We start from the raw sequence: 25,481 nt of genomic DNA, 5'->3' as shown, positions 1-25,481 counted from the left end.
GTACGAACACTTTTCCGAGGGTATGCTTTCATAGTATTCCTGAGGATCTCATTCGAACATGATGTTTGTAGGTGCCTAAGACGACCGTTTTGCAATTCGTGTTACTAGGAAGAAATTTGACCGCAAATTGTGCCATTCTCCACTGGCTGTTCCTGATCCAAATGCATTGTTAAAATTTTTGTGGATTGTGTAGAATGTCCCGGTTTGAATTTGTAAACGGAAATCACTCGCAATTGTATATTCTCCATGATGCACATTCGCATGTCTCTATTTAACAATGCTTTGCCTCTTGATTGCCTGGGCACCACAGTCTGCTTGTTGGAGGCGTACAAAGTTTGTAGCGTTGGACGCATGACCCTACTCCTTCCTTTGTTTTGTTGCCACAGTAAGTTTCCCATCGAATATCCAAGGGAATATTTCATTTGTACCAACTTAATATAACTAAATGAAAATTATTTTATAATAATGCTGTCAGTGCTGCTACAATTTCATTCCCATTATCATAGCTTATAGACTAGTACGTACTATCTCTATTGGGAATTGATTTGGCTGAACTTTTAACTTAGAAGACTGGAAGTACAACGTAACATTTAGGATACAGAGTTTTGAATTAAAACATTTTCTCAGGGAAATGTTTTGAAAATCCAGCTTAGACATTTCAAAAATTAAATAAATAAATAATAAAATAAAAGAGCATCAGTCTTATATAGTCACCTTTGCCAACATTTACTTTGCAACGTAAAATAATCATGAAAGCAAAATTAGTTTCTATTGCAAATCCATGATTTAATTAAATCCCTAAACAAAGGTTATCACAACTCACAGTTCCAGGGGCCAATTAAACTTAAGGGAAGGTTCCAGCAACGGGTCTGATGCTCCTCCGGAATATAAATCCGGAACTTCGTGAATGATGGCCTTGCCTTGCCTCCTAGACTTCAGGATTGCCGAGGTCGGCAGTCAACTAGTTTTTAGTATTCAGATACAAACCGCTTATCCTTCATGTTTATACACGGTGTTGTTATAATAATAAGAATAGCTAGTTGTAGTAGTAGTATCATTGATAATAATTATATTGTCTATGTAGAATACTTGAAGAGAGTATTTGAATCTACACACAGGATTTGGCTCGACTCGATTCGAAACCCGACCCTAATTCGAGTCGAGTTGAGTTAGACGAAAGTTTTCGAGCCGAGTTCTTGAGTCGAGCTCAAAGGTGTCTGTTTTGAATCGAGTCGAGTTTCAAAGAAAACTTGCTCGTGCCCATCCCTAAGCGTTAATAATATACAAAAATGAGATTATTTCTTATAATTCACACTTTTCTTTTTCAAATTCATTAATAGTATAAATAGGATTATTTACAAGAAATGCTTTACAATAGTTTTCGAAATCGACATTACATATTCGTCGGTAATGTACTGATAATACATTATACAGTCTCTTGCCAATATGCTTATTGCTCCTTTGGGTTTTATTTAGACTAATATGACATCATCATCATAGATATTCTGCCATTATTTGGAAGTCACTTGCCGCAATTGAGAAGCTTCCATGCTTCACGGTTTTCAGCTTACCTCTTCGTCTGCACGTACGATTTTTCTGTTTTACTGTAGTCCATTAACCGCTTAACGGTCGAATTTATTTTAGAGAAACGTCCCGAAAAGGTCATATTTTTTTTATTTCATATTTTAAATCTATCATAAATGCGTGCTAACACGATCTATTTTAAAAGTCAATAAACCAAAACAAAAGACGGTTAATTTGCTTGTTAAGATTTGCTGCCTGCACCTTTTCTTCTCACAACGAAACATTTCGCTTAAATACAGATTCGAACGGAAAAATATAGTTTCAACGTAATAACTCGGGATAATCCAGATTTACATATTACCCTTGAACGTAATAATTCGGGTAAAACCGTTAAGCGGTTAATAGTAGCCTCCTTCTCCCCAATTCTCTTTTCCCTGCCATCATACCTTTTAGTCCATGTCCATGTTTCAGCCCCATACAGTAGAATACTCCACATGAAGTGTTTGAGCTTCTTACCAAACGACGGTTTGTCATTTTAAAGCTTTTATTTTAAATATATGAAAAACTATACAACTACAGAAAATTCAGATAAATATGTAAAATGATATACTCAGTTGTCTACTATCCTCAATTTTGAATTGTTCTCAAGTTTCTTAATGTTTTTAGATGGATAATTTTTCACTCGAAGGCTGTAAGAACTCTCACACACACACAAAACTCTTGTCGCGTCTCTCTCTCACTATGGCTGGAGGACGCTAAAAACAACCCCCAAGAAAGGGAGTGGGCGAGCGGTAGGCATGGGCCATCTATTGCCAAAAAAGAAAACTTTCTCACACTACACATACACAAAAACGAAAAGAAAAAATGAACAAATTGCCCATGCACAGACTCGAACATACCGCCCGCCTTGAAATGCTACATTTCAAAAAACACAAACAAAGAATTTTATATTTTCACTATTTATACAACGTAAACAAACATTCGTCGCTATTGCGAACAAGTTTTTTTTTTTTTCACTCAGCTTCTCTATTCACTTCAAAGGGAAGCACACACAACTTTACAATCGGACGTTTAAGTTCGTCGGAGGCTGTTTTTATTGTTACTGCTCGCACTAGTCCATCGGTCCCAGCATGGACTTCCGTGATTCTTCCCATTTTCCACTGCTGAGGGGGGAGGGAGGATTCCTTTAACAATACCATGTCAGCCTTCTGGACGTTTTTCCGCGGAGCCAACCACTTAGGTCTTTGTTGAAGGCGTGACAAGTATTCTTGCACCCACCGTTTCCAGAAATGGCGAGTCAGCTGTTGAACTAATTGCCATCTTCGAGGGTTGGGTATTTTGCCTTCAAAAGGATTCCTGTCAGGAATGGCAACCAAACAATCTCCAATGAGAAAATGAGCTGGTGTTAACACGGAAAGATCATTGGGATCGCTAGATACTGGTGTAAGGGGGCGAGAGTTTAGTACTGCTTCGATTTGAGATAGAACAGTATACATCTCTTCGTAACTCAACGTAACATTGCCCACAACTCGTTTCAAATGATGTTTGATCCTCTTCAAACCTGCTTCCCACAAGCCACCGAAGTGCGGGGTAAAGGGGGGACTGAAATGCCAAGATATCCCCTGTTCACTTAAATACGCTGAAGTTGTTTCGTTTCCCTCTCTGTGCGCACTGGAACCTAAAAGCTGTTTTAACTCTTTGCTAGCACCGACGAAATTTGTCCCGCAATCACTATAGACATCAGTGGGGATCCCTCGACGGGAGACAAAGCGCCTAAAAGCAGCTAGGAAACAATTAGAAGTTGCATCCGACACAAGCTCCAAGTGAATGGCCTTTGTAGAGAGGCATACAAATATAACAATATACGCCTTATACGGCACTCTCCTTCTTCCAAAAGCGTTCTTAAGAAGAATGGGGCCCGCGTAATCGACACCTACTTGAAGAAAACATCGACTAAAATTCACTCTGGCTGCTGGTAGGGAGCCCATCATTTGTTTTTCTCCTTTGGAAGCAAAACGATGACACTTTACACTTCTTCGCGTAATCGCTCTCACTAGATTCCTAGCTCCAAGTATCCAATACTTTTGCCTCAGGCTAGCTGTTACCAATTGAGGGCCGCCATGTAATGTAGCCTCATGTTCGTGTTGAATCAACAGTTCACTTAACTTATGATTCTTTGGCATTAAAATGGGATGTTTGTGATCTGTGGCGATCTCTGCGTGTTGTAATCGACCTCCCACTCTCATTATCCCGTCATTGTCAATAAATGGGCTTAAGCACAAAATAGGGCTCTTGGGGGGTAAGGGTTTACCGCTCTTTAAATGTTCTAGTTCTCTAGCAAATGCTTCACTTTGCGTTTGTTTCACTAAGCATAACAATGAAGCTTTTAGCTCATTAGCCGTTAATGGCCCACTTTGTCTTGGGGAATTAGCCTTGAGATTGTTGATGAATCTTAGACACCATGCTAAAACACGCCTTGACCTCGTGAATGACGAATAACGGTTTGTGATGCCATCCGTTATAGTAGTACACATAACTGTCACACACATTTGCCTTTCTTCCATCGTAGCGTGGGGGGTCGAAGTCCGGACCCGGATCGTCGGATACCACTGGCTGTGATAGCCACGAAGGACCATTCCACCATAAGTCATGACACAACAATTCACGCGGATTGATTCCCCTCGAAGCACTGTCCGCGGGGTTTTCTGCACTATTTACGTGACGCCAGCAAGCCGAGGGAATTAAGCCCTGTATCTCGGAGACTCGATTTGCCACAAAAGTTTTCCACTTGTTAGGCTCAGCTGCTAACCACGAAAGCACTATGGTGGAGTCACTGAAGGCAATTATATCTTCTATCTTGAGTAGAATAGCCTTTAACACAGCGCTAAGTAGCCTTGCCAAAAGCACAGCCGCACACAGCTCGAGTCTCGGTAGGGTCATTGTTTTTATTGGGGCAACCTTCGTTTTTGCTGCAATTAATCTGCTTTCCACGTGACCATCCCCGCAAATAGGCGACACTAGCGTAGGCCTTTTCAGAAGCATCACAGAAACCAATTAATTGACACTTGACTGTATTTACTGGTACGATACAGCGCTCCACGGTAAGTTCGCGTAATACCGGTAACTCGCAACAGTATTTGCACCATACTTCACAAAGCTCTACCGGAAGTGCGTCATCCCAGTCCAACTTGTTTTTCCACAAGGTCTTCAACAATATTTTGGCTTTAATGGTTACAGGAGACAACAAACCAAGTGGTTCAAACAATTTTGCTACTTCGGACAGTATAATTCGCTTCGTCAGCACTGAGTGGGGTTTTGAAGGGCATACTCTAAAACCGAATTCGTCCGCGGAGGGAGACCACTCGACACCAAGCGTTTTAAGTGTGTCGTCAATGTCAAAACGAAAGGGCACATTCGTTTCACGCATATGAGCTGGGATAGCCTCTAACACTTCAATCTCATTTGAGGACCACTTCCGCAATTCAAAACCTCCTCTTCTCAGTAGCTCGATCAGTTGTCGTTGAAGCTCGATGGCTTCTGGCACCGAAGCCGCCCCTGAAAGGAGGTCATCCATAAAAAAGTCCCGCTTGACCACTGGAGCCGCCAGGGGAAAGTGCTCACCCTCATCTTCTGCCAGCTGTTGTAGACAGCGTGTCGCCAGAAAAGACGCACTCGCAGTACCATATGTTACCGCCCGTAAACGAATGTGTCACACAATTCACACTCACGCCACACAATTCTCGTGTAATCTCTGTCCACCTTGTTTACTAGCACAGCACGATACATTTTCGCTATATCAGCACACAGGGGAATCTTGTGGCCTCGAAATCGCAGTAATAGTGGCAATATGTCATCTTGGAGTTTGGGCCCGATCATAAGCTTATCATTTAATGACACACCAGATGACGTTTTGGCACTAGCGTCAAACACAACTCTTAATTTTGTACTTGAACTACTTGGCTTCATCACTGCATGGTGGGGCAAGTAGCAACTCTTCTCTGGGGAAACGTTTCTCTCTCCTATTGACACGATCTCCATGTGACCTAGATCAAGATATTCCCGCATAAAATCCCGATATTGCTCTTGTAGGGCAGGTAACTTTGCAAGCTTGCGTTCACTGTGCAAAAGTCTTCTAACAGCAATGTCTCTAGATGCATCGAGAGTCTTTACACTATCCTTGAAGGGTAGGCTTACCGTGAATCTTCCGTGTTCGTCCCGGTAGTATGTGTCTTTGAAATGTTGCTCGCACTTTTTTTCCCTCTAGTGTGAGGTGTTTCTGGGGCGGAAGCTCTTCTATTTCCCAAAACCTCTGCAAACTGATTTCAACCTCACAAGCGACGTGGTGAGATGTAACTGTAACACTACGTCCAGTAGAAGCGATGCTCCCTGCTACGATCCAACCGAGAGCAGTTTCTAGCGCTACGGGCGATCCAATGGGTCCCACTCGTTTTCCACTACACAATAATAAAGGAAACACGTCTCCACCTAGCAATATATCCACAGGGCCCACCACATTGAACGTTGGGTCTGCGAGCTTGATACCGCTTAAGTGATTCCACAAGCTTGGGTCCGGAACTGGTGCCTTTGGGAGATTAGATGTAACCTTTGGCACAACTACTGCTCTGGTGCTGAAAGTTTCGCTATCATCACCTACCGCTTGAAATTCTAAATCCGTCACTGCACGAGAAGTGCCCACACCTGCACCCGTTATTCCAGAAATCACTATTTTCTTCTTATGTTTTGTTAGTCCCAGCTTTTGAACACAATTTTCTGTGACAAATGACGTCTCAGAGGCGGAATCGAGCATTGCACGGAATGGGCGCCAAACATCGTTTCTGTCTTTCACCATTATAATTGCTGTTGATAACAACACATGCGGAGTGTTTCTCTCGGCTGCAACATGTGAAGAAACAGGTTGTTCTCCGTCAGGTGACACCGACGTACTTCGGGGCTCACTACGCTCATAATGAAGTAATGTGTGGTGTCGCTTATGGCACACACGACAACTAGATGAGGAACACTGGGTACTTTTGTGAGAACCGCGTAAACAATTGAAGCATAGCTCTTTACTCTTCACAAACGACACACGATCTGCTACAGAGCGTTTTTGAAAATCAGGGCACTTATGGAGAGAGTGTTTAGCATTACATAACTCACAGGGGTTTAGTTCACTCTGGGTCACTGTATGATGTGTCACTGCTTGCCTCTTTTCTCGTTGCCTCATTGTATCACTCGACGTCGTAGTCTTCCCTCTGCTGCCGCTAGAGACTGCGAGCGCGCGCGCGCGATGATCCAAGAAGTCCGTTAATTCTTTAAATGAGGGTTGCTCATTTGATTTTTGCGCTAGTTCCCACTGCCGACGCGATTCGCTATCGAGTTTTTCGGTAGTGTGGTACACGAGAATAGCGTCCCAATGCTCTACGGGTTGCTCCATCACTTTTAACGAACGCGTACACTCGACCGTTGTATCGATTAATTTACGCAATGCAGTAGCCGATTCCTGCTGAATGACCGGTTGCGTGATTAACCGCTTTAAAATCGAATTCACGATTTCACGCTTGTTTTGATAGCGAGAGTTCAGAATGTTCCACGCTTCCTGATAATTAGTATCAGTAATTTGCATAGCCTGGATTAGTTGCGCGGGTTCACCTTTTAGACTTGTTTTCAAGTACTGCAGCTTCTGAGCTCCCGAGAGCTTCTCGTTGTTATGCACCGATGCAATAAACAAGTCCTTAAATGATAACCACTCGAATAAGTTCCCACTAAATGTTGGCAACTGTAATTTCGGCAGTTTCATTTCACTACACGCTTGAGTTTCACTATTGGGAGGGGATTGTGTTGTAGCTTGCAGATCCATTAGGGACACACTTAGTTTTACAAGTCTACTTTCCATTTCTGCGAGCTCTTCTTCTTCTTTAATAAATTCTTCATCGTTGGAAACTGCAGCTATTTCGTCCAAAAGTTGAGAACAGTCTTGTTGTAACTCGTTGACCTTCCCGCTATGAACCAATATGGCGTTCGCGTCGTTCTGAGACAGCAGGCTCACTGCCTTTTCCTGTCGAGTAATTTTGGCTTTCAAAGTACATTTTTTTAATATTTAAGTTCTCCATTGTTTTAGAATGTCACACACACTACAGAAAACACACTCACAAAAGTTCACCAAAGCTGCACTTTTTGCTTCATCCGGCACTAAAGGAGGACCATGTTTGAGCTTCTTACCAAACGACAGTTTGTCATTTTAAAGCTTTTATTTTAAATATATGAAAAACTACACAACTACAGAAAATTCAGATAAATATGTAAAATGATATACTCAGTTGTCTACTATCCTCAATTTTGAATTGTTCTCAAGTTTCTTAATGTTTTTAGATGGATAATTTTTCACTCGAAGGCTGTAAGAACTCACACACACACACAAAACTCTTGTCGCGTCTCTCTCTCACTATGGCTGGAGGACGCTAAAAACAACCCCCAAGAAAGGGAGTGGGCGAGCGGTAGGCATAGGCCATCTATTGCCAAAAAAGAAAACTTTCTCACACTACACATACACAAAAACGAAAAGAAAAAATGAACAAATTGCCCATGCACAGGCTCGAACATGAAGCATTTTATAAGTTTTTATCTCACTTCTCTATTCAAGATCCCACAAAATAGACTTTTCTTCCTTCTAAAGGCTTTTTTCGCCATTTCTATCCTCCCTTTAATTTCACGTTCACATTTCATATCATCACTAATATTGCTACTGAGGTATCGAATACTAGTCACCTGTTCAATTTTCTCCCCTTCTACTTCTATATTTAATATCGACCACTTCATTCCAGTAACCATGATTTTTGTCTTCCTAACATTTATTTTTATCACATATTCTCCACAGCCCTTCCTGAAGTTTTCTAACATCTTATTAATTTTCTTTTCAGATTATCCAACAAGCGCCATATCATCTGCAAACCGTATACACCTAATCATTCGATCTCCTATCGAAATGTCGTTTTCATTATATAGGCCCTTTTTCACTATCTCTTCTAAATACATACTAAATAATGCTGGTAAGAGATAGCATCCCTCTCGAACTCCCCTCCTAATTGCACTCTCTTCTGTGATTTCCTCTCTTATTCTAACGCTTACTTGTTGGTTCATACATGTTTCTTACGAGTCTTCGATCTTTCCATTCCAACCCAAACTTCTTCAAACCCCCAACAACAATTGAAGACTTTGGGTCAAAAACCCATCAAGTCTAAAAAGTGAAGGTGTAAAGGAGATAGCTTCACAAGGGTTTCTCTTCATCGGATTTTCTTCAAACTTGGATATATACTAGACCGAAAATAGATCGACACGTACTTTTTGTTTCTTTCGGAAAAGAGGTTAAGGGGAGGGCAAAGAGCCCCTTTTCCAAAAAGGGTCCCCTTGATTAAAAGGGCCACATTAAAGAAACGAAACTCTGCCCATGTAAAGATGACTTCAAAATAGGAAATACGAGTTTTGTCGTGTTTACCAGAAAAGTGTTCCAGGGGCAGTGTCCCCCTTCGAAATAACAAAGAACTCCGCAAAATCTTTATGGAAATTGGAGTTCGGTGGAATTGCTTGAAACCATGATATGTAGATATTGTGTTCTTAAGTAAAAGTCTCAATGGACACAACCACAAATCACGGATCTTTGGCCACTACAGGGCCACTTTTTTGAAAACAAACGGAGATAATGACATTCTGGATTTCTGTAAAAATGACTAAAACAGTGATATGTTGTAGATATTGTGATCCTGAGAAAAATCTTAGTGGGCATACCTACCACTCACTGACCGTTTGGCCACTACAGGGCCCCTTTTTTGAAAACAGCCGAAGATAACGACATTCTAGATTTCGCTAAAAAAATGACTGAAACAGTGATATGTTGTATATATTGTGATCCTGAGAAAAGGTGTTAATGGGCACAACCATTAATAACTGACCGTTTGGCCACTACGAGGCGATATTTTTGAAAGCAGCCGAGCCGAAGATTGTGACATTCTGGATTTCGGTGAAAATGACAGAAACCGTGATATGTTGTAGATATTGTCTTCATGAGAAAAAGACTCAATGGACATAACCACAAATCACTAATCATTTGGTCACTACAGGGCTACTTTCTTGAAAACAGTTGAGTATAACGATATTCTGGATTTCGGTAAGATTGAGTAAAACTAAGATATGCCGAAGATCTTCTCATCATGAGAAAAAGTCTTAATATGTACAACTATCAAATTATGACCGTTTGGCCACTACAGGTCCATTTTTTTAAAGAGCTCCTTCGTGGCTAAGCGGTTAGCGTACGCGCCTTTGGCTTGGGAGACCCGGGTTCGATTCCCTGCGGGAGCTCATGTGGTTCGGATTCCACGTTAATCAGTAGGTCCACGTCTCATATAGCCTCGCTGCTGAACGGGACGCTAAACTAAAATCAACTCAACTCAACTCAACTCCATTTTTTTTTAAAAAAAAAAAGAACAGTCGGGTATAACGATATTTTTTATTTCGGTGTAAATGAATGAAACTATGATATGTTGTAGATGTCGTGATCTTGAAAAAGTTGTCTAGGGCTTTCCATGGTTTTCCTTTGTCCTACAAGATGAACATCTGAATGCTGTCTATGGTTAAATGATGATGGCCGCTACTCTCCACATCCCTTTTTCTGGGTTCTGGGATCGGACTTTTCAGGATTTCATACAATTCTACCAAAATTCCAGAGTATCCTTACCTTCTGCTGTTTTAGAAAATGTGGCCCCAAAGTTACCAAATGGTCAGTGATTTGTGGTTGTGATCATTGAGACTTTTTCTCAGGAACACCATATCTACAACATATCACAGTTTTAAGCAATTTCACCGAACTCCAATTGTGCGAAATCCTTTGTTATTTCGAAGGGGGCCATTGCCCCTACAAATCTTTTCTCGCAAAAACGACAAAACCCGTATTTCCTACTTTGAAGTCATCTTTGCATTGGCAGAGTTTCTTTCTTTAAAGTGGCCTTTTTTTTGGGACCTCTTTTTGAAAAGGGATATTTTGCTCCCTTTAACCTATTTTCCGAGAGAAACAAAAAAAAAAAAAATACATGTGGATTTATTTTCGGTCTAGTATATATGCCAAGTTTGAAGAAAATCGGATGAAGAAAAATCCTTGTAAAGCTATCTCCTCTACACTTTCACTTTTTGGACTTGACGGTTTTTTGCCCCAAAGTCTTCAATTCCCAAGTGGGGTATTTAAATCGTCTTTATGTCTTGTCTTATATGAGTGAGCATTATTGCGATAACCAACACCATCCTGATTTTCTCTAACGTGCATAAGACATTTATAAATGTATATACAAAGAAGGAACTGTCATGATCTGCATTTCCTTAAAGAATGTTCTACATAATACTCTATTGGCAAACATTCTATTGCTGTTATAGCTTTCTTCTGTCATTTAAAGACAATATGAGCATCCGATGAATTACCTTGCAATGATATACCGTAATGAAAAAAATGCATAATATGCTCTAAGAAGCATGGTTTCAGTAACTGTTGTTTTTAGTTTGCGAACTAAAAACAATATTCTAGATAGTCTTTTTCATAAACTTTCAGTATGTACATTCCAGTTTAGCTTTGGATCTAGAGATATTCCCGGAAGTTTTACAGAATGGCATACATCAAAATCAGTCACATAAATGCCAAGATAAAAATGAATGGTTTTTGTCTTAGATTCATTGAGATAAAGCTTGTTATACTTTAACCATGTTGATGACATTTCTAACGTTTCGTTGTTTTTAATTTTAATTTTAACTCCTATCTGTCGTACTTTGAAGTGTTTTGTCATCAGCAAATAAAACAGGTTTATAAGGTAGAAAACTTGGGAAGATATTTACGTAGACAAGAAAGAGTAAAGTCCTAACACTCCCTTGAGGCACCCCTGATGTTATATTAAGAAAACCTGGCCTTTCATTTGCAATACGGATAGCCTGTCGTCTATTACTAACATAGGACTTCAAGGACTTCATTAACAACTTAATTTCCTAACATCATGCTAATGTAATTTTGCAACTAATAAATCGTGTGACACTGTATCGAAAACCTTGCTCAGATCTAGCAATGTTGCATACGTTACTTTCAAAATTGTCTAATAGGTGTGTTACTATATTTTCCACAGCCTTAGTCGTGTAAAACCTCGGTGTGAATCCAAATTGTAAAGTGTGAAGCAGATTATTCATTTCAAGATAATTTGATAATGGATTTTTAATACATTCCTCGAAAACTTCGGATATAATTGACACAAAAGATATAGAACGATAGTTATTAGACTTACTCTTATTGCTTTGCTTATGTATGGGTACTGTGATTGTCAATTTAAGGCAGTAAGTTAAGATTCCCTCTAGAAGCATCCGGTTAAATAGTTATACTAAAGATTCAACTATAACATCAATTATTTTTTTAACAAGTTGTTAGAAAATCCATATTGATCCTCACTGTTTGAATGTTTCAGTTTACTAACGATCGATAAAACTATTCTGGTATTTATTGCAGTCTATGAAAAATTTGATTCAATGTTATTTATATTTTGCTTTGCTAGTAAACTTCTAAAGTCAAATCTTGATTTTCAGAGAGAGAGATTTTATATTTTGATTTATCACTTAACTAGTATATATTACCCGCTTCGCTGGGTTGAAATGAAAATTTAAATGCACAACTCCGTATCTCATTTGTTTCATCATCATCATCACAGATATTCTGCCTTTATTGGCAGGTCACTTGCCGCAGCTGAGAAGCTTCCGTGCTCCACGGTCCTCCGCTAACCTTTTCGTCTTCGCGTATGATCTTTCTGTTTTAATATCATCCATTAATTGTAGTCTCCTTCGCCCCTCCCTCTCTTTCCCGCCACCATACCCTCTAGGACGTCCTTCATGATACAATCTCTTCTTAGGCAATGTCCCAAACAGTTTCTCTTCCTCTTCCTAATAATATCTAAAAGTGTTCTTTTCTCACCCACCATTTCTAACACTCTCTCATTCGTTTTCCGCTCGACCCAACTAATTCTTTCCATTCTTCTCCACACCCACATTTCGAAGGCTTCCAGTCGATTTTCGTCACCTTTACGTAATGTCAACGTTTCCGCCCCATACAGTACAACACTCCACACGAAGCATTTTATGAGTCTTTTTCTCAACTCTTTGTTCAAGGTCCCACAAAACATCTCATGTGTTTAGTACCCGTGAAATACGCTGTTTTCGTTTTTATTGGCATCGATTTAAACAGCATCGGAAAGATCATTGATCATCTCGGCAACCCCGAAAACCATGGATTCGACACTAATATTGGTCATTTCCGATCATTTATATGTATATAGATATACTCCCCCTCCCCATGTTGCGGACCATGGCATTGGAAGTGTCACCGTTCATCTCAGCGACCACAAAAAAGATGGATTAAATACTAGACCGTTTTCGATCATTTTTAAATATCTCTTCCCCCCTCTCCAAGTAGTGGGGTTGAATTTGCATTTAAACGGGATCGAAAGTATCGCCGTTCATCTAAGCGATTCAGAAAACTAAAATTCGACACTGATAGTGGCCATTTTCGATCATTTTTATATCTCTCTTTCTCCTCCTCCCCAAGTAGCGGGGCTGATTTTGCATTTAAACCGGATCGGAAATGTCACTCTTCATTTGAATGATCCCGAAAACTATGGATTGGACACCAATATTGGTGATTTTCGATTATTGTTATATATAGCTCCCCTCCCCCCTCCCCCGTCCTGCGGCACACGGCATCAAAATTGTCAGTGTTAAACTCAGCTACTCCTAAAACTATGGATTCGACACTAATATTAGTCATTTTCGATCATTTTTAAATGTTTATCCCCCTCCCCTACGTTCTACCCTTCCCCTCCCCAATTATCAGGGCTGAAATTGGATTGGAACAGCATCAAAGGTGTCACTGTTTCTCTAATCGATATTGAGATACCTTTTCTGATATAATTCTAATTGATATAATTCAAGTTTTTCTCAGTTCTATCGGTTTCTTATTGAAATAGTATCTTTAAATAGAGGCTTTGGCTGATTCATTGCCAAAGTTCTTTTTTATGATGTACCGGTATTGATAATTTTGTTCCGGTCTAAGATGAATCTGGAGTTTTGTTAGTAAACAAGTGAAATATGCATAGTCTTAAAAAATCGTTCTTTACTTGATTTCTATTTTTGCTGTTCAAGACTGACCTCTAATTGCTATTTAAACCATGTCTCTATATATGCGTAAAAATGAAAGTCACTATGTTTACGACTTCATAACTCTTGAACCACCTGACCGATCTCAATCAAATTTTCAACATAGATGACGTTTGGTTTGGAATGGTTTTAATCGCTTCACTATGATGGCGCAACTTGGGAGAAGGGTAAGATATATAAAAATGATTGAAAATGACCGATATTAGTGCCGAATCCATAGTTTACTGGGTCGTTGAGATGAACGTGACTCCTCTGATGCCGTTTAAATCTAAATTCAGCCCACAAGAGTAATATTTATTTTTTATTTGTATAGATTACTTATTATTTTCTGATTTTTCATTGTATTTTCTTTCTTTGTATCGATTTGAGAGCGCTTCAGTAATAGTAAAAAGTGACTGACTAACGGAACATATTACTCATTTTTCTGATTTTAACTCAGGGAAGGGTAGTTGACACTAGTTTATTATATTTATATTATGTCCAATGAATCGATTTAGAAATTCGACTGTACATAACTCGGAAACCAAAAGCCTGCACAATATAATATTTCAGTCGCTTCTATAGCAGGCCAAAGTCTACCACGATGTCAAATGTGATCTCGATCGGATGGCTTACTCATTTTTGATTTAGAAAATATGAGCAAAATTTGACCGCAGATAACCTGGAAACCGTAAGCTTGTACATTATAATGTTTCATTTGCTTGTATACCAGGCCGAGGTCTATAACTAGAGCCCGGATTTTCATGTTCAAATAAACCCCAAAATATGGATGCAAATATGCACGAAAAATATAAAAATATGCATTAAAAATTTAGCATATGCACTGAAACATAAAATGTCATATGTAAGAAAGTAAAATGTCGTATGTACATAAGTAAGAAAATAAAATGTCAATTTCCTACAAAAATGTCTTGTCTTAATGACCTCTGTTGCAATGAACTATGAACTTCTTCCTTAGATTTGTTTCTGTAAACACTCTGCATTTATCAGTGAGAAACGGTTTTGCAGGTCGAAAATTTCCTTTCTATACCAGCAGAAGTAACTGGTGTATGTGCAAAACACCAAATATCTTTCTGTGTTAGGTTCTCTTCCAATTTCATGTTTTCAACATTAAGTACACTTGCAATGTCATGGGTTGTTTTGTACTACATGATTCGAATCCTACTTGTTTCGAAGGTACCAGAACATTTTTCGCTACTTCGCGAAAGATACGTACGCGCGATGAAGCTTTCACAAATACTTTCCTTATATTTTATATAAGTGCGTTTACTTCCACATATTGGCAGCTGGTTCTTTCTGCTACACGATGAAGACCGTGTGCAAGACAGGTCAGGTGGACTAATTTTGGATACAACATTTTATTCTATTATTCTATAGAACGTTTTATTCTACATCTGCGTTTACAAAGTGATTCAGTTCACTCTAAATACAACCTACTTTCTTGTGATATACTCTGAAATATGCTAGTATGCAGCAATAAAATTCAGAAATATGCAGATTCAGAGAGTTTATGAAATATGCACACACATCGAAATTCACTCAAACTATGCACTTACATGCGCTATCATATGCGCCTCAAACTAATTCTTACAAGTTCATCGGAAAGAAAAAGAAATCCATACGTTTCTGCATGTTACCTTAAACATGCATTTTGCATATAATCTGGGCTGTATCTATCACCTTGCCAACTTTGATCTTGATCGAAGAGTTCGGCTGAATTCATACGATACAGTGTATTTGATTTTTAAGGAAAAATCAAATAAAGGACGATAAGTTAAAAATAAATTACAATTTAATCAACTTACTACTTTTCCACACCAATAGGTGTTCAATTTATGACAGTAGTAAGTATGTATAGAAGTAAGGTGTATATACACTTTTTTCTATATAAATATTTTCAAAATCATTAACGTCAATATGTCAAATAACATTCCTCCCGTTTTAATGTAAGTACTATTTTGATTCCTAAAGCCTATATAATATAGCGCAAGACTAGTTCCATATTTTCCTGTAATTCCATGTATTGCGCGAAAGAAGGTGATTCAGAGATATATTGCTATATTATTATTATTATTATTATTATTATTATTATTATTATTATTATTATTATTATTATTGTTGTTGTTGTTGTTGTTGTTGTTGTTGTTGTTTCGTCGAATTATTCACTCTTCTGTCAGTACAAGACAAACTCTTGAAATTTGTTTAACAATTGTCTTTGGAGATACCCCCTTCCTTTCTTACCTTTAAAATGATTTGGTGAGATAATCTGTAGCGTTATTCTACCACATATAAAGTTATTTTAAAAATGTTTTGTACTTTTATTTTTAGGGTACAAACTCTTGAGAGGAATGGAGAGCGAAACTCCGGAAATGGACGCAGCAGAGCTTTCTGCTACAAGATCTTCAAGTAGTGCTACACGCGAGGCAGGCACGCCCAACTTCGATGAATCAGTACAAATTGGCTCTCCATTAAACACAGATCCTCCTTCAGCATTTGAGGTTCAAAATGAATTGACTGAAAGTAATGGTAAAGACAGTTTAGATTCCCAAACTGATGGGAAGTCTGTAAAATTCCAAACTACGGGGATGACTGTAGGAGAGTCAGCTGATCTTGACAATGATAAAACATGTGAATCAGCTAATGGTCTTCCTGAGGATTTACAATCAAACAATAACTTTATCGTCGCAGCGGCAGACTTCCCATCCTCATACATTGTAACTGCGAAGATATTTGTGGCAGATAATCAAGTGATAACTCGAGCTTGTCCGCTGTACATGAATATGCGTGAAATCAAAAGTGATCTAGCCGAAAAATTTAAAGTTCCGCTGGATATTCTGAAGTTAAAGAAAGATGGAGAGGAAATCAATGATAGTCTTCCACTGGCGGGATTGGGAGCCCAGGCGTTCGGAACAGTGCAAATCAGTTTAGAAACAACTGATCCAGAAAATTATCCTTTACATTTTCAAGAAATTCGACCGCTTCCCACACCAGATGTAATCACTGTTAGAATCGGTACAGGTAAGAACATATTTAGTTTCTATTTTAGTGTGTAGTAGTCGATTCTAAAAAGTATACAATACGTTTATGTTATTATTTCATATTTTCTTTGTTATTGTAACGCCGTTATGTTTAGAAGACTAAGGAAACACAGAGAAGTGCATATCTATAATAATATAATAGTGCGTTCTAAGTGTTACAGTTATTACAGTATTAGGTACAATTTTAAATAATATGATTTTAATAATAATTTGTTTATTCTGAAATTGCTTACACAAATTACGGTTTTTAATCACAAATAAACCTAATGCAGAATAAAATCGGCAATATTATTGGAGATTCGGCAACTAAGTAGGAAAATAAACATTTCATTCAGTTGTGATATTTTTTAAAGATTAATACGTGACGAACGAAGGAGTTGGTAGTAATGTTACGGAAGGAACATATTAGTAAATTTCTAGTGTATTCTATAATTTTATTATCAATATTAATTCCCAATTTGTTTAATGAAATTTCAATGTGGCAATGTGCGAGTAATCTAGATAGCTAACGGAAGGAAAATGTTAATCATCGCAAAGCTATATTTGAAACTATTTAAAACAAAACTGTGATTATACATGAAAACTTGAATGCCGGACTGGTGATTTCGAGCCTCAATTTCGCGTTTGTGTGGTGCTTACAGTAATCAATCGAGCTAACAACACATTGTTTCAGAACTGTACTTCTCCCTTCCTTACAGACCAATTATATACTAAATGTCGCGATAAAGGCACCCCATATCCGGCGAACTTTAGTGGCGAAAGGCAAAACCTAGGGGCTCCATGGCTAGGTTTTTTAGGTCTGTGGAGAGGCCCAAAGCAGATTTTGCTGTCATTGCATATGCAGCTATATTGCTGATGCAAACAAACGACATGTATATTTCTGCTAAGGAAGCATTGCCATTTTACATATACAAGGTAATTAGATTGTAACTTACAGATTTTAAATATTTATTACATTTAAACATTCCAAGATTGTCGTTAGCAAAACATTGTGAAAGCAATAGCACTCTTGTATGTTTGGTTCAGCACATTTCCAAAATGTTCAACTAACGGTGGCAGTTTTAGTGTTGCTTGAAGAAAAATGTCGTTGGCACAGTAGAAAGCATAATATGTGGTGGTTCCCAGACGTTAAATGTGCAACGAAACTTTGGTTGTGTGCTTCACAAAGATTCTCCATTAGGTAACCCCGTCAAGACATGGAAGAAACGTTTTTTTTTATCAACATGAAGTGGTGAAATGTCACGATAATAGTGAATTTCGAGTATCAGACGAACATGTTAAGTCTATAAAAGATTGTTTTATGCGGAGCCCATGTAAGTGAATAGGGGGTCAACTTCAGGTAAGCAGACAACTAGTAACTCCGAGGTTCACTATTCACGATGTTGTGAATAAAATATTATATCATGCTTGTCGAGTGCTTACTATAATCAATTGAGCTAACGTCACAATGTTTTCGTATTCAAAATACTGGATGGTGTTCGAAATGCTATTTTTTCTCTAACCCCTCAGACCGCGTGAAAAGCGATTAAATATAGGCTGGAAGTTATCTGTGCAACAAACGAAAATCATGTGGAATTGCATTCAGCTGTAACTTCTTGTAGTAAAACATGATGAGTTTGTCTCAAAAATATATTTTTTATTTCTATCTTCTTGTAATTAATCTGTTAAAAATCAATGATTAAATTAATCGATTAAAATTTTTGTTAGTATTCATTTAATCAATTAAATTTTCCAGGGGTTAATTTTTAATTGATAATCCAGAAGTATTTTTTTTTTTTAAACTAGGTGAAATGGATATTTTCCAAGCTTATTTTGCTATTAACTTCAAAAGATTTATGGTAGTTTTACAACAATAATTTTCCCGGGGCTTCAAGTTTCGCCTAATACTTTCTAGCTATGCAAACGTTAATCAAAACGATGACACAGAACTAATTTTCTTAATAGGCGAAAGTTGAATTTTTCTTAAACCTTGGTTTAGCTCGCATATGTTGGTAGTCCTGCACCTCATTCATGATTTATAGTGTATAAAAGACACAAAAATTAACCAATCCTTCACACTGTGCACTATTGGGACATGAACGATACGGTTCGGTTGGATCATACTCACTGCTGCTTCAGATGAAAAAGGTCATTGAAACAATCAGCTTTAAAGAGAGCTTTTATGTTCTAATATTTTATGTTTCATATAATAAACTCTGCTTATTTCAGAACAGGAAAGGTATCTATTACACTGAAAAACCAAAAAGAATAAGAAAGAAGGAACTTTGAAAGATTCATAAAAGTTATGTATAATTCGAGGGTAGTTCAACACTAAGATAACGCCAACATGTCACTTTCGTCTTGTTATTTGATTCCCAAAATGTGACTTCCCCACAATTAATGCACATGTCTGAGTAAAACGATCTCGAACAAGAACAGTTGAACTAAGGGCATGAGGGTTTTACATTTACAATACACCAGATTCAGAAAAGAATTTGATACTGCGGCATGTCGAAACAAGTAATTGGGTAGCATTCTTCATTTTCTCCTCCGATCCCCAATCAATTGCTGGGATATCTTACTCCAGCCGAGTTTGCTTCTGATAGTATACCTTCAATACGTGTCGTCTGCTCGCACGCTTTTTTGGGTATAACTGATGGATGAGTGACTGGTGTGAAATAAGTCTTCTGTATGTGAAATACCGACAGAATGCCAGTGCCTCACTATCATGCGATGCATAGAGGTGTAATTGGAAAAATTATCCCACTTTTACTATTTCTTCAGGATTCATAGTAGATGCATCAATTGACCAAGCACCATTTTGCGATTTTCGAGATTTTTACATCAGTGAGTAGGAAACAATGTAAATAATGTAAAAAATGGTTTGAAACCCTACATATTTGTTTAAATGTTCAGGAAAAGCTATTCGACGAAGCGCCAAGTACTGGATCGTAATGGGAACGTTTCTATTTTCTTCAATATCTCACAAGGGAAGAGAGGGAGATTATATATCGAAGTGGAAGATGGCTTGTACACCAATCAAAAGCACTAATGACGCCTATTACGAAATTGTAATAAAAATCTTCCGAACGCATATACTGGTTCACGTCTTTCCTCCAATGTGAACATTATGACCTTAACTTGTTTCGAAATCTTGGTCAACGTCACCTTTCTTTAAATATGGTTAAACCAATAGTTATAATATTTTCCATGTGACGTAGCTCAAACTTTCGACAATAATGATTTTCGATTACCATTACCCACTCTCTCATATTAGGGACACAAAATGTGATTGAATAGGTATTTGTGGTTGTTTGAGGTTTGTTTCCTCCCATTTTTGTTTCTCTTTGGAGTGTAGCGGTCACTTATATTTTTAAAACATTGTTGACAATCTCACTCGGCTACTTCTGATTAGATCAACGAGTAGTAAAATGCGGGCATCATTGCTATGTGCTAAAAACGACGGAAAGGCAAGAACGATGAAGGAAGACAGACACATGTTGAATTCACTGGCATTTCAGAAATACGTTCTACAAATATTTTCTCTCTTGATGTTTCTGAGCAGGAACACAAAAACAAACATAACAGCACTATGAACTCTTGTAAATACCCTTCTGTAATACAAGGGATGCTGATAAGTTTTGGGTCCGACCCAGAAGGATTTTAACCACAGGCACGAAAGTCTCAGGCTATTCAAAGTATTCTCACCGAAGGTCAACACACTTGGCACATCGTTGTTCCAAATTTTCCAGCTCCAGAAAAAAATCTCCTGGTATGCAAAAGACTGTCCTGCAGCTGCTGTGACCTCGATATCACTGCTAAATTTCTGTCCTTTCAAACCTTTTAGAGGGCGCAAGGTCTGGCGAGTAAGGTTGGTGATCAATGGTCTGAAAATCCTAAGTCCTTCAGAAAATCTATTTTTCTTCCAGCCTCGTGAACCGAAGCGTTGTCCTGCAGAAATAACTCTTCTGAACTTTCCCTGACGATTTTCTTTAGTAGCGTCCTTTAAGTTAGCTAGAAGACTGCAGTAACACTCTGATGCAATGATTTGTCCCTTTGGAAGGAAATCTGATAACAGAATACCATCTTTAATCCAGAATATTGAGACAGGCGTCTTTCCTGCGGACCTCTGTACTTTGATTTTTTTTTTTTTTTGATTTGAAGATCCTGAGTGGCGCCACTCGCATGACTGCTGTTTGGTCTCAGGATCAAACAAGTGGAAGAAACTTTCATCTTGAGTAACAATCCGATTCAAAAAATCGTCTTAGAACTCAAAAAATCAACTGATAAGATGTCAGACGATTGCGTTTCTAAACGCTTTCAAACGTTTGGGGACCCATTTCGCAGAAAGCTTATATATGTCCAACTTATCATGAATTATTCACCAGATCGTTCTTTGGGCATGAGGTCTCAGCTATTGCTTGAGGCGAAATTCGTCTGTTACTCAAAATCCGATCATGAACCTGACATACTTTTTCCAGATTTGATAATTATACTGGCCTCCTAAAGTTTTCACGATCTTCTGTTAAAAAAAACTCCACGTTTGAAGTTTTCGCACCCTCTTTTTTCCCAGAGGAATAAGAATGGCAATGCACACTCAATGAATGTAGTATGCATAGATTTCCTTCGGTGAGTTCTGTTGGAAAGAACTTCATGACACCTCGTAACTACTCTCTGGTGAATACCACATTTGGCTGCAGCATGGTTCAATGACCTTTAAAGAGAAAAACCGATAGTGCTATGATCAACTTAGCTGACATTCAAACTCACAGACAGTGCTGGATCCATAAACCACAAGACCCCGAGGTGTGGGGGGCCCAAACCCTAAGGGGCCCAAGGGCTTTAAAGGTCCCCTTGCACCTTGCCTGTAAATACAAACTTTTAAAACACTTGAAAAAGAATGACATTTTCGCAATAGTTTAATTACTTGAACCAAGTAATGAGCTACCAGGACTGACAACGACGCACGAGATGTCTCCTACTTTCCAAGGGTGAAAAGAATAGAGGATTTTCTTCTGCGTATTACAAAACAAAGATAAATGCGGGACAGTCATTGCAAGTAAAATGGCTGAATTATTCAAACAAACTGGATTATGCATGTTGTTTGCCATGTTGGTTATTCTCTGGTGGTGAAAGTAAAAATGGATGGGCAACAAGAATCAGAGACTGGGTAAGTATTAACAAAGAAATGAACCAGCACAGCAAATCTTAAAAAAAAAAAAAACCCAGCATGTTTGTTTTTTGATAAGTAGAAAATTGATGAACCATTGATAATTCATTGGAGAGTGAAAGGAAATTTGAAGTAAAGTTTTGGGTCCAGGTTCTGGAGAGACTTTTTGACATTACACTCACATTAGCGCAAAAAAAAAAAAAAAAAAAAAAAATAGCATTTAGTGGCAGTAAAGACCATGATGGAAGCTACGATGGAAATTGTTTGTCTCTCATACAGTTGTTGGCTAAATATGATCCTGCAATGGCACGGGTAATCAGTAGGGGCAGGAGTTTTTCGCAAGCTGCGAAATCGCGAAAGTTTTCCGACAAAGCCGAGCCATCGGTTTTCCAACGAACGACGTCAAATTGAGCAAAGAAGTAGGTATTTTGAAGTCGCGACAAAATGCGATAACTGTCATTTTGAGCGAAATATGCCGCAAAACGCGACAAATTGCGAATTGTTTAAAAAACGTTAATTTCCATTGTTAAAATACGAAATAAAAAGTATAATTTTCCAAGCAAAATTTTCCTTTTGCAACTGGCAACGCTGATTACTACTAATTTCCGTTTCAAGTTCATAGCTGGTAGTTGTAAAATGTCGAACATTCAGCGTCGTGTTAAAACAGCAGAAATTCTCACTTTGATGTTTTTGTGGAATACGTACTCTGAGTTTATAATTTTAAAAATAGTGAATAAAAAGCGTATGGTACAAGATCGTGCAAGTGAATTTGCCAGTGAAGGCTTGTACGTAAGTGATATCCAAACGTTAATGAGTAAATTTTGTAATTCACGCATTGAATGGAAAAAGAAAGGCACTGTACAAAACATATAAAGTCAGCAGGACATAAATGTAACTGAGACAGAGTTGAATGTTGACCAAGCAGGGCGAAGCGACAAATTACATTGGAAGGTTTTGCGAATACGCAGAAGGCAAAAATAGAAAAGATTGAATTCATAAATGAGACTACCGAGATATTGCTGAAATGCAATATACCCATAGAAAAAAGTTGACCATCCTGCATTTCGTGCGTGGTTGATGAAGTACATGCCTGATGAAAGACTTGTAAAAGAAGAAAGAAGTAATTTGTTGTTAGTAACTGCATAAAGAATGACTTCAATGTCCTCAATGTTCATGTATTATTGCGTATTATTTATATTGGACCTACCTATATTAGAGTTTGTATATTAGAGCTTGTAAAATAATTTACTTAGCGACAAAATGAGAAATTGTATATCCCAAAATGCGACAAAATGCGAAAGTTTTAATTCCAAATGCGAAATGTTTAATTTCAAATTGCGAAAAACTCTTTCCCCTAGTAATCAGTCTTAACCAAAGGCCAGATTAAGTATCTCAGCCATGATATTCAAAATCAAATCATCCACTGCCTGTCTTAAAAACTTAGAAGCTAATTTGTTGAAGGAAAGGAAGAGTGCTATTTTTCTCATTAATCATTGATACGACTCAAAATTAATCAAAGAAAGATCAAATGAGTTTCATTATTCGCTATGTAAATTTTACAGAAGTATACGATAGCTTAGAAAATAAAGTTTCTAGATAGGTCGAGATTGAAGAAGTTTTTTAAAAGGATTTTTATATTCTCCGAAAACTTTCACTGACAAGTAAGAAGGCTAATGAGGTATCAGAAGCAGAGTGATTGGCGAAAGCCATGGATTCTTTCGATTTTGTCTTTCTGACTGTGGTATTGTCAAAAATATTTTCACAACTAAACATCGCATCGCAACTTCTAGATATGCCGTAGAATGAAATAGAGAACCATTTTACATCGTTACAGACAATTCTTGATGAATTTTCAATCATACTTCCGAAAGTACTTGTGAACCTTTCAGACTAAGAAATTTTAGTTAAGGCTGAAAAACTACAAAAGAAGTAGCAGCAAGACATTGGCCCGTCGATATCATTGGAATTAATTTCCCATCGCACTGGATTCAAAAACCATATTTCAAAGATAAACACTGTTCTTGAATTGGCGGTATTACTATGCGTTGAGTTTAATACTGTTGCTCCAAGTTATCCTGAAGTTTCGACTACTCTTGCTTTGTTCCTGACTTTACCCGTGACTGTGGCTTTCGCTGAAAGGTCATTCTCAGTCTTAAAGAGGATCAAGAGCTATTTAAGGTGTTCAATGACACAGGGGAGAATGAGCGACTAGGGAATGTTGGCAATCAGCCATGAGAGGGCTTCGACCCTTGAAAAAAGAGATCTTATACGGTAGTTTGCGGACGGAAAGAGGAAGGATTTTTTGTAAAATGTAAGTATTTGAATCTCTATTCCATAGCAAACAGAATTCTAGGAATATTTCATTAAAATGTACTATTAAAAAAGTATTGAATATAGAGGGGGCACTTTCAAATTTTCTTGCGAAGGGGGGGGGGATTTTTTGATCCAGTACTGCTTACAGAAGATTAATATTTCAAATGCAATGAATAATTTCAGGATGTATATATATATACAGTGCAGCAGCGTAGCGTAGTATTCCGAAATGGGGATGCCAAAGTTAGTCACTTGTGCGATACAATACTGTTTCAATCAGCAATACATAGCTATTACGATGGGAAATGTAGGGTTATAAAAAATTTAGGGGAGCAGGCCCCCCCCCTAATTGGTGGTCTAATGCGTGGATTACGTTAGAAGCCAATAATCAATTGTCTCAGCTCCTTCTTGCCACTACCGATGTGACGAGAAAATTCGGCCCCACTGTTGTATGAACACTGTTTTCAGTATAGTTCCCTTTATTTATTTCTCGTGGGCAGCTTCTTTCTCCGCATACCATATTTCAATCTTTTTCTTTAAAAAAAAAAAAAAAAAAAAAAAAAAAATACGTCGCCCCTAGAAATTTGTCATCTTGGGTCCGGAACTCCGAACTCCCGTTCGTGAATATGGCCTAAGTGTATACGTATATCATTTGAAGATGCAAATAGAAAGCACTTAAAACAACTCAGGGGGCCAGTTTCTGTGTGTCTATTTCGTTGTCAGATATCAAGAGACTGAAGGGCTCAAGAAATCTTTGCGACGAGCAAGGAGTGCTGGGTCTCTTCGTCTATCAGATCGGTGACCGTGATTCTACAGAATGCTTTATATTTATGCTTGTATGTGTAAGCTCCCTGAAAGAGTTTCTGGCTACACCACTGGGCATACTATGTATTTATGATGAAGATTAATAGTTTGCCGTTAATTACGATTACAATTACGATGCATTTAATTACGATTAAAGCATAACTATTTTTATACGGCTATTTAAATAACTGACATGCTTCAAAAAGGCATTGAACTAGCCATTTCTGTTTTGACGTTAGCGCATGTACGTTCTGTACAGAAACTATAGCTTAGTTCAAAATAGATAGAGTTGGAAATACTTGAATATGCCAGCGTATATCTAAAGCAAAATGTAGAGCTGCAAGGGATGAGGAGGAGTGAGCAAGCAAGTAGTTGCGCATGCGCATTGAACATAAAGCAGACGAAAACCCCGATGCCTGCAATAGGCCTGG

At 38.1% G+C, this 25,481-nt stretch overlaps 4 protein-coding genes across 7 annotated transcripts in view; 1 reads left to right on the top strand and 3 right to left on the bottom strand.

The window, feature by feature from the left end:
* The window catches only part of LOC145688227 (IQ motif and ubiquitin-like domain-containing protein), a 212,069-nt gene that overhangs the window by 106,493 nt on the left and 80,095 nt on the right, over positions 1 to 25,481 (top strand). For all 4 annotated transcript variants that reach the window (XM_081762137.1, XM_081762138.1, XM_081762139.1 and 1 more), the window contains exon 2: positions 16,075 to 16,764. In XM_081762137.1, coding sequence (XP_081618263.1) covers positions 16,095 to 16,764 — 670 coding nt within the window. In that variant the 5' untranslated portion in view covers positions 16,075 to 16,094. The remainder of the gene's footprint in view (positions 1 to 16,074; positions 16,765 to 25,481) is intronic.
* On the bottom strand, positions 2,538 to 4,088 carry LOC145687310 (uncharacterized). The gene has a single exon (XM_081760772.1). It carries the CDS (start codon positions 4,086 to 4,088, stop codon positions 2,538 to 2,540), a length of 1,551 nt encoding a protein of 516 aa, XP_081616898.1.
* Positions 5,212 to 5,562, bottom strand: LOC145687308 (uncharacterized). Its single transcript, XM_081760771.1, has one exon. It carries the CDS (start codon positions 5,560 to 5,562, stop codon positions 5,212 to 5,214), a length of 351 nt encoding a protein of 116 aa, XP_081616897.1.
* On the bottom strand, positions 5,696 to 8,665 carry LOC145687307 (uncharacterized). The gene is made up of 2 exons (XM_081760770.1): positions 8,650 to 8,665; positions 5,696 to 7,596 (listed from the first exon to the last, which is right to left on the bottom strand). The coding sequence occupies exons 1-2, from the start codon at positions 8,663 to 8,665 to the stop codon at positions 5,696 to 5,698; spliced, it is 1,917 nt and encodes a 638-aa protein (XP_081616896.1).

This window comes from Thermobia domestica, chromosome 6, assembly GCF_964235325.1.
Source record: "Thermobia domestica chromosome 6, izTheDome1.hap1.1, whole genome shotgun sequence".
Taxonomy (NCBI): Eukaryota; Metazoa; Arthropoda; class Insecta; order Zygentoma; family Lepismatidae; genus Thermobia; species Thermobia domestica.
Note: the sequence above shows the minus strand (reverse complement) of the source record. Positions and strands in the feature narration are given on the sequence as shown.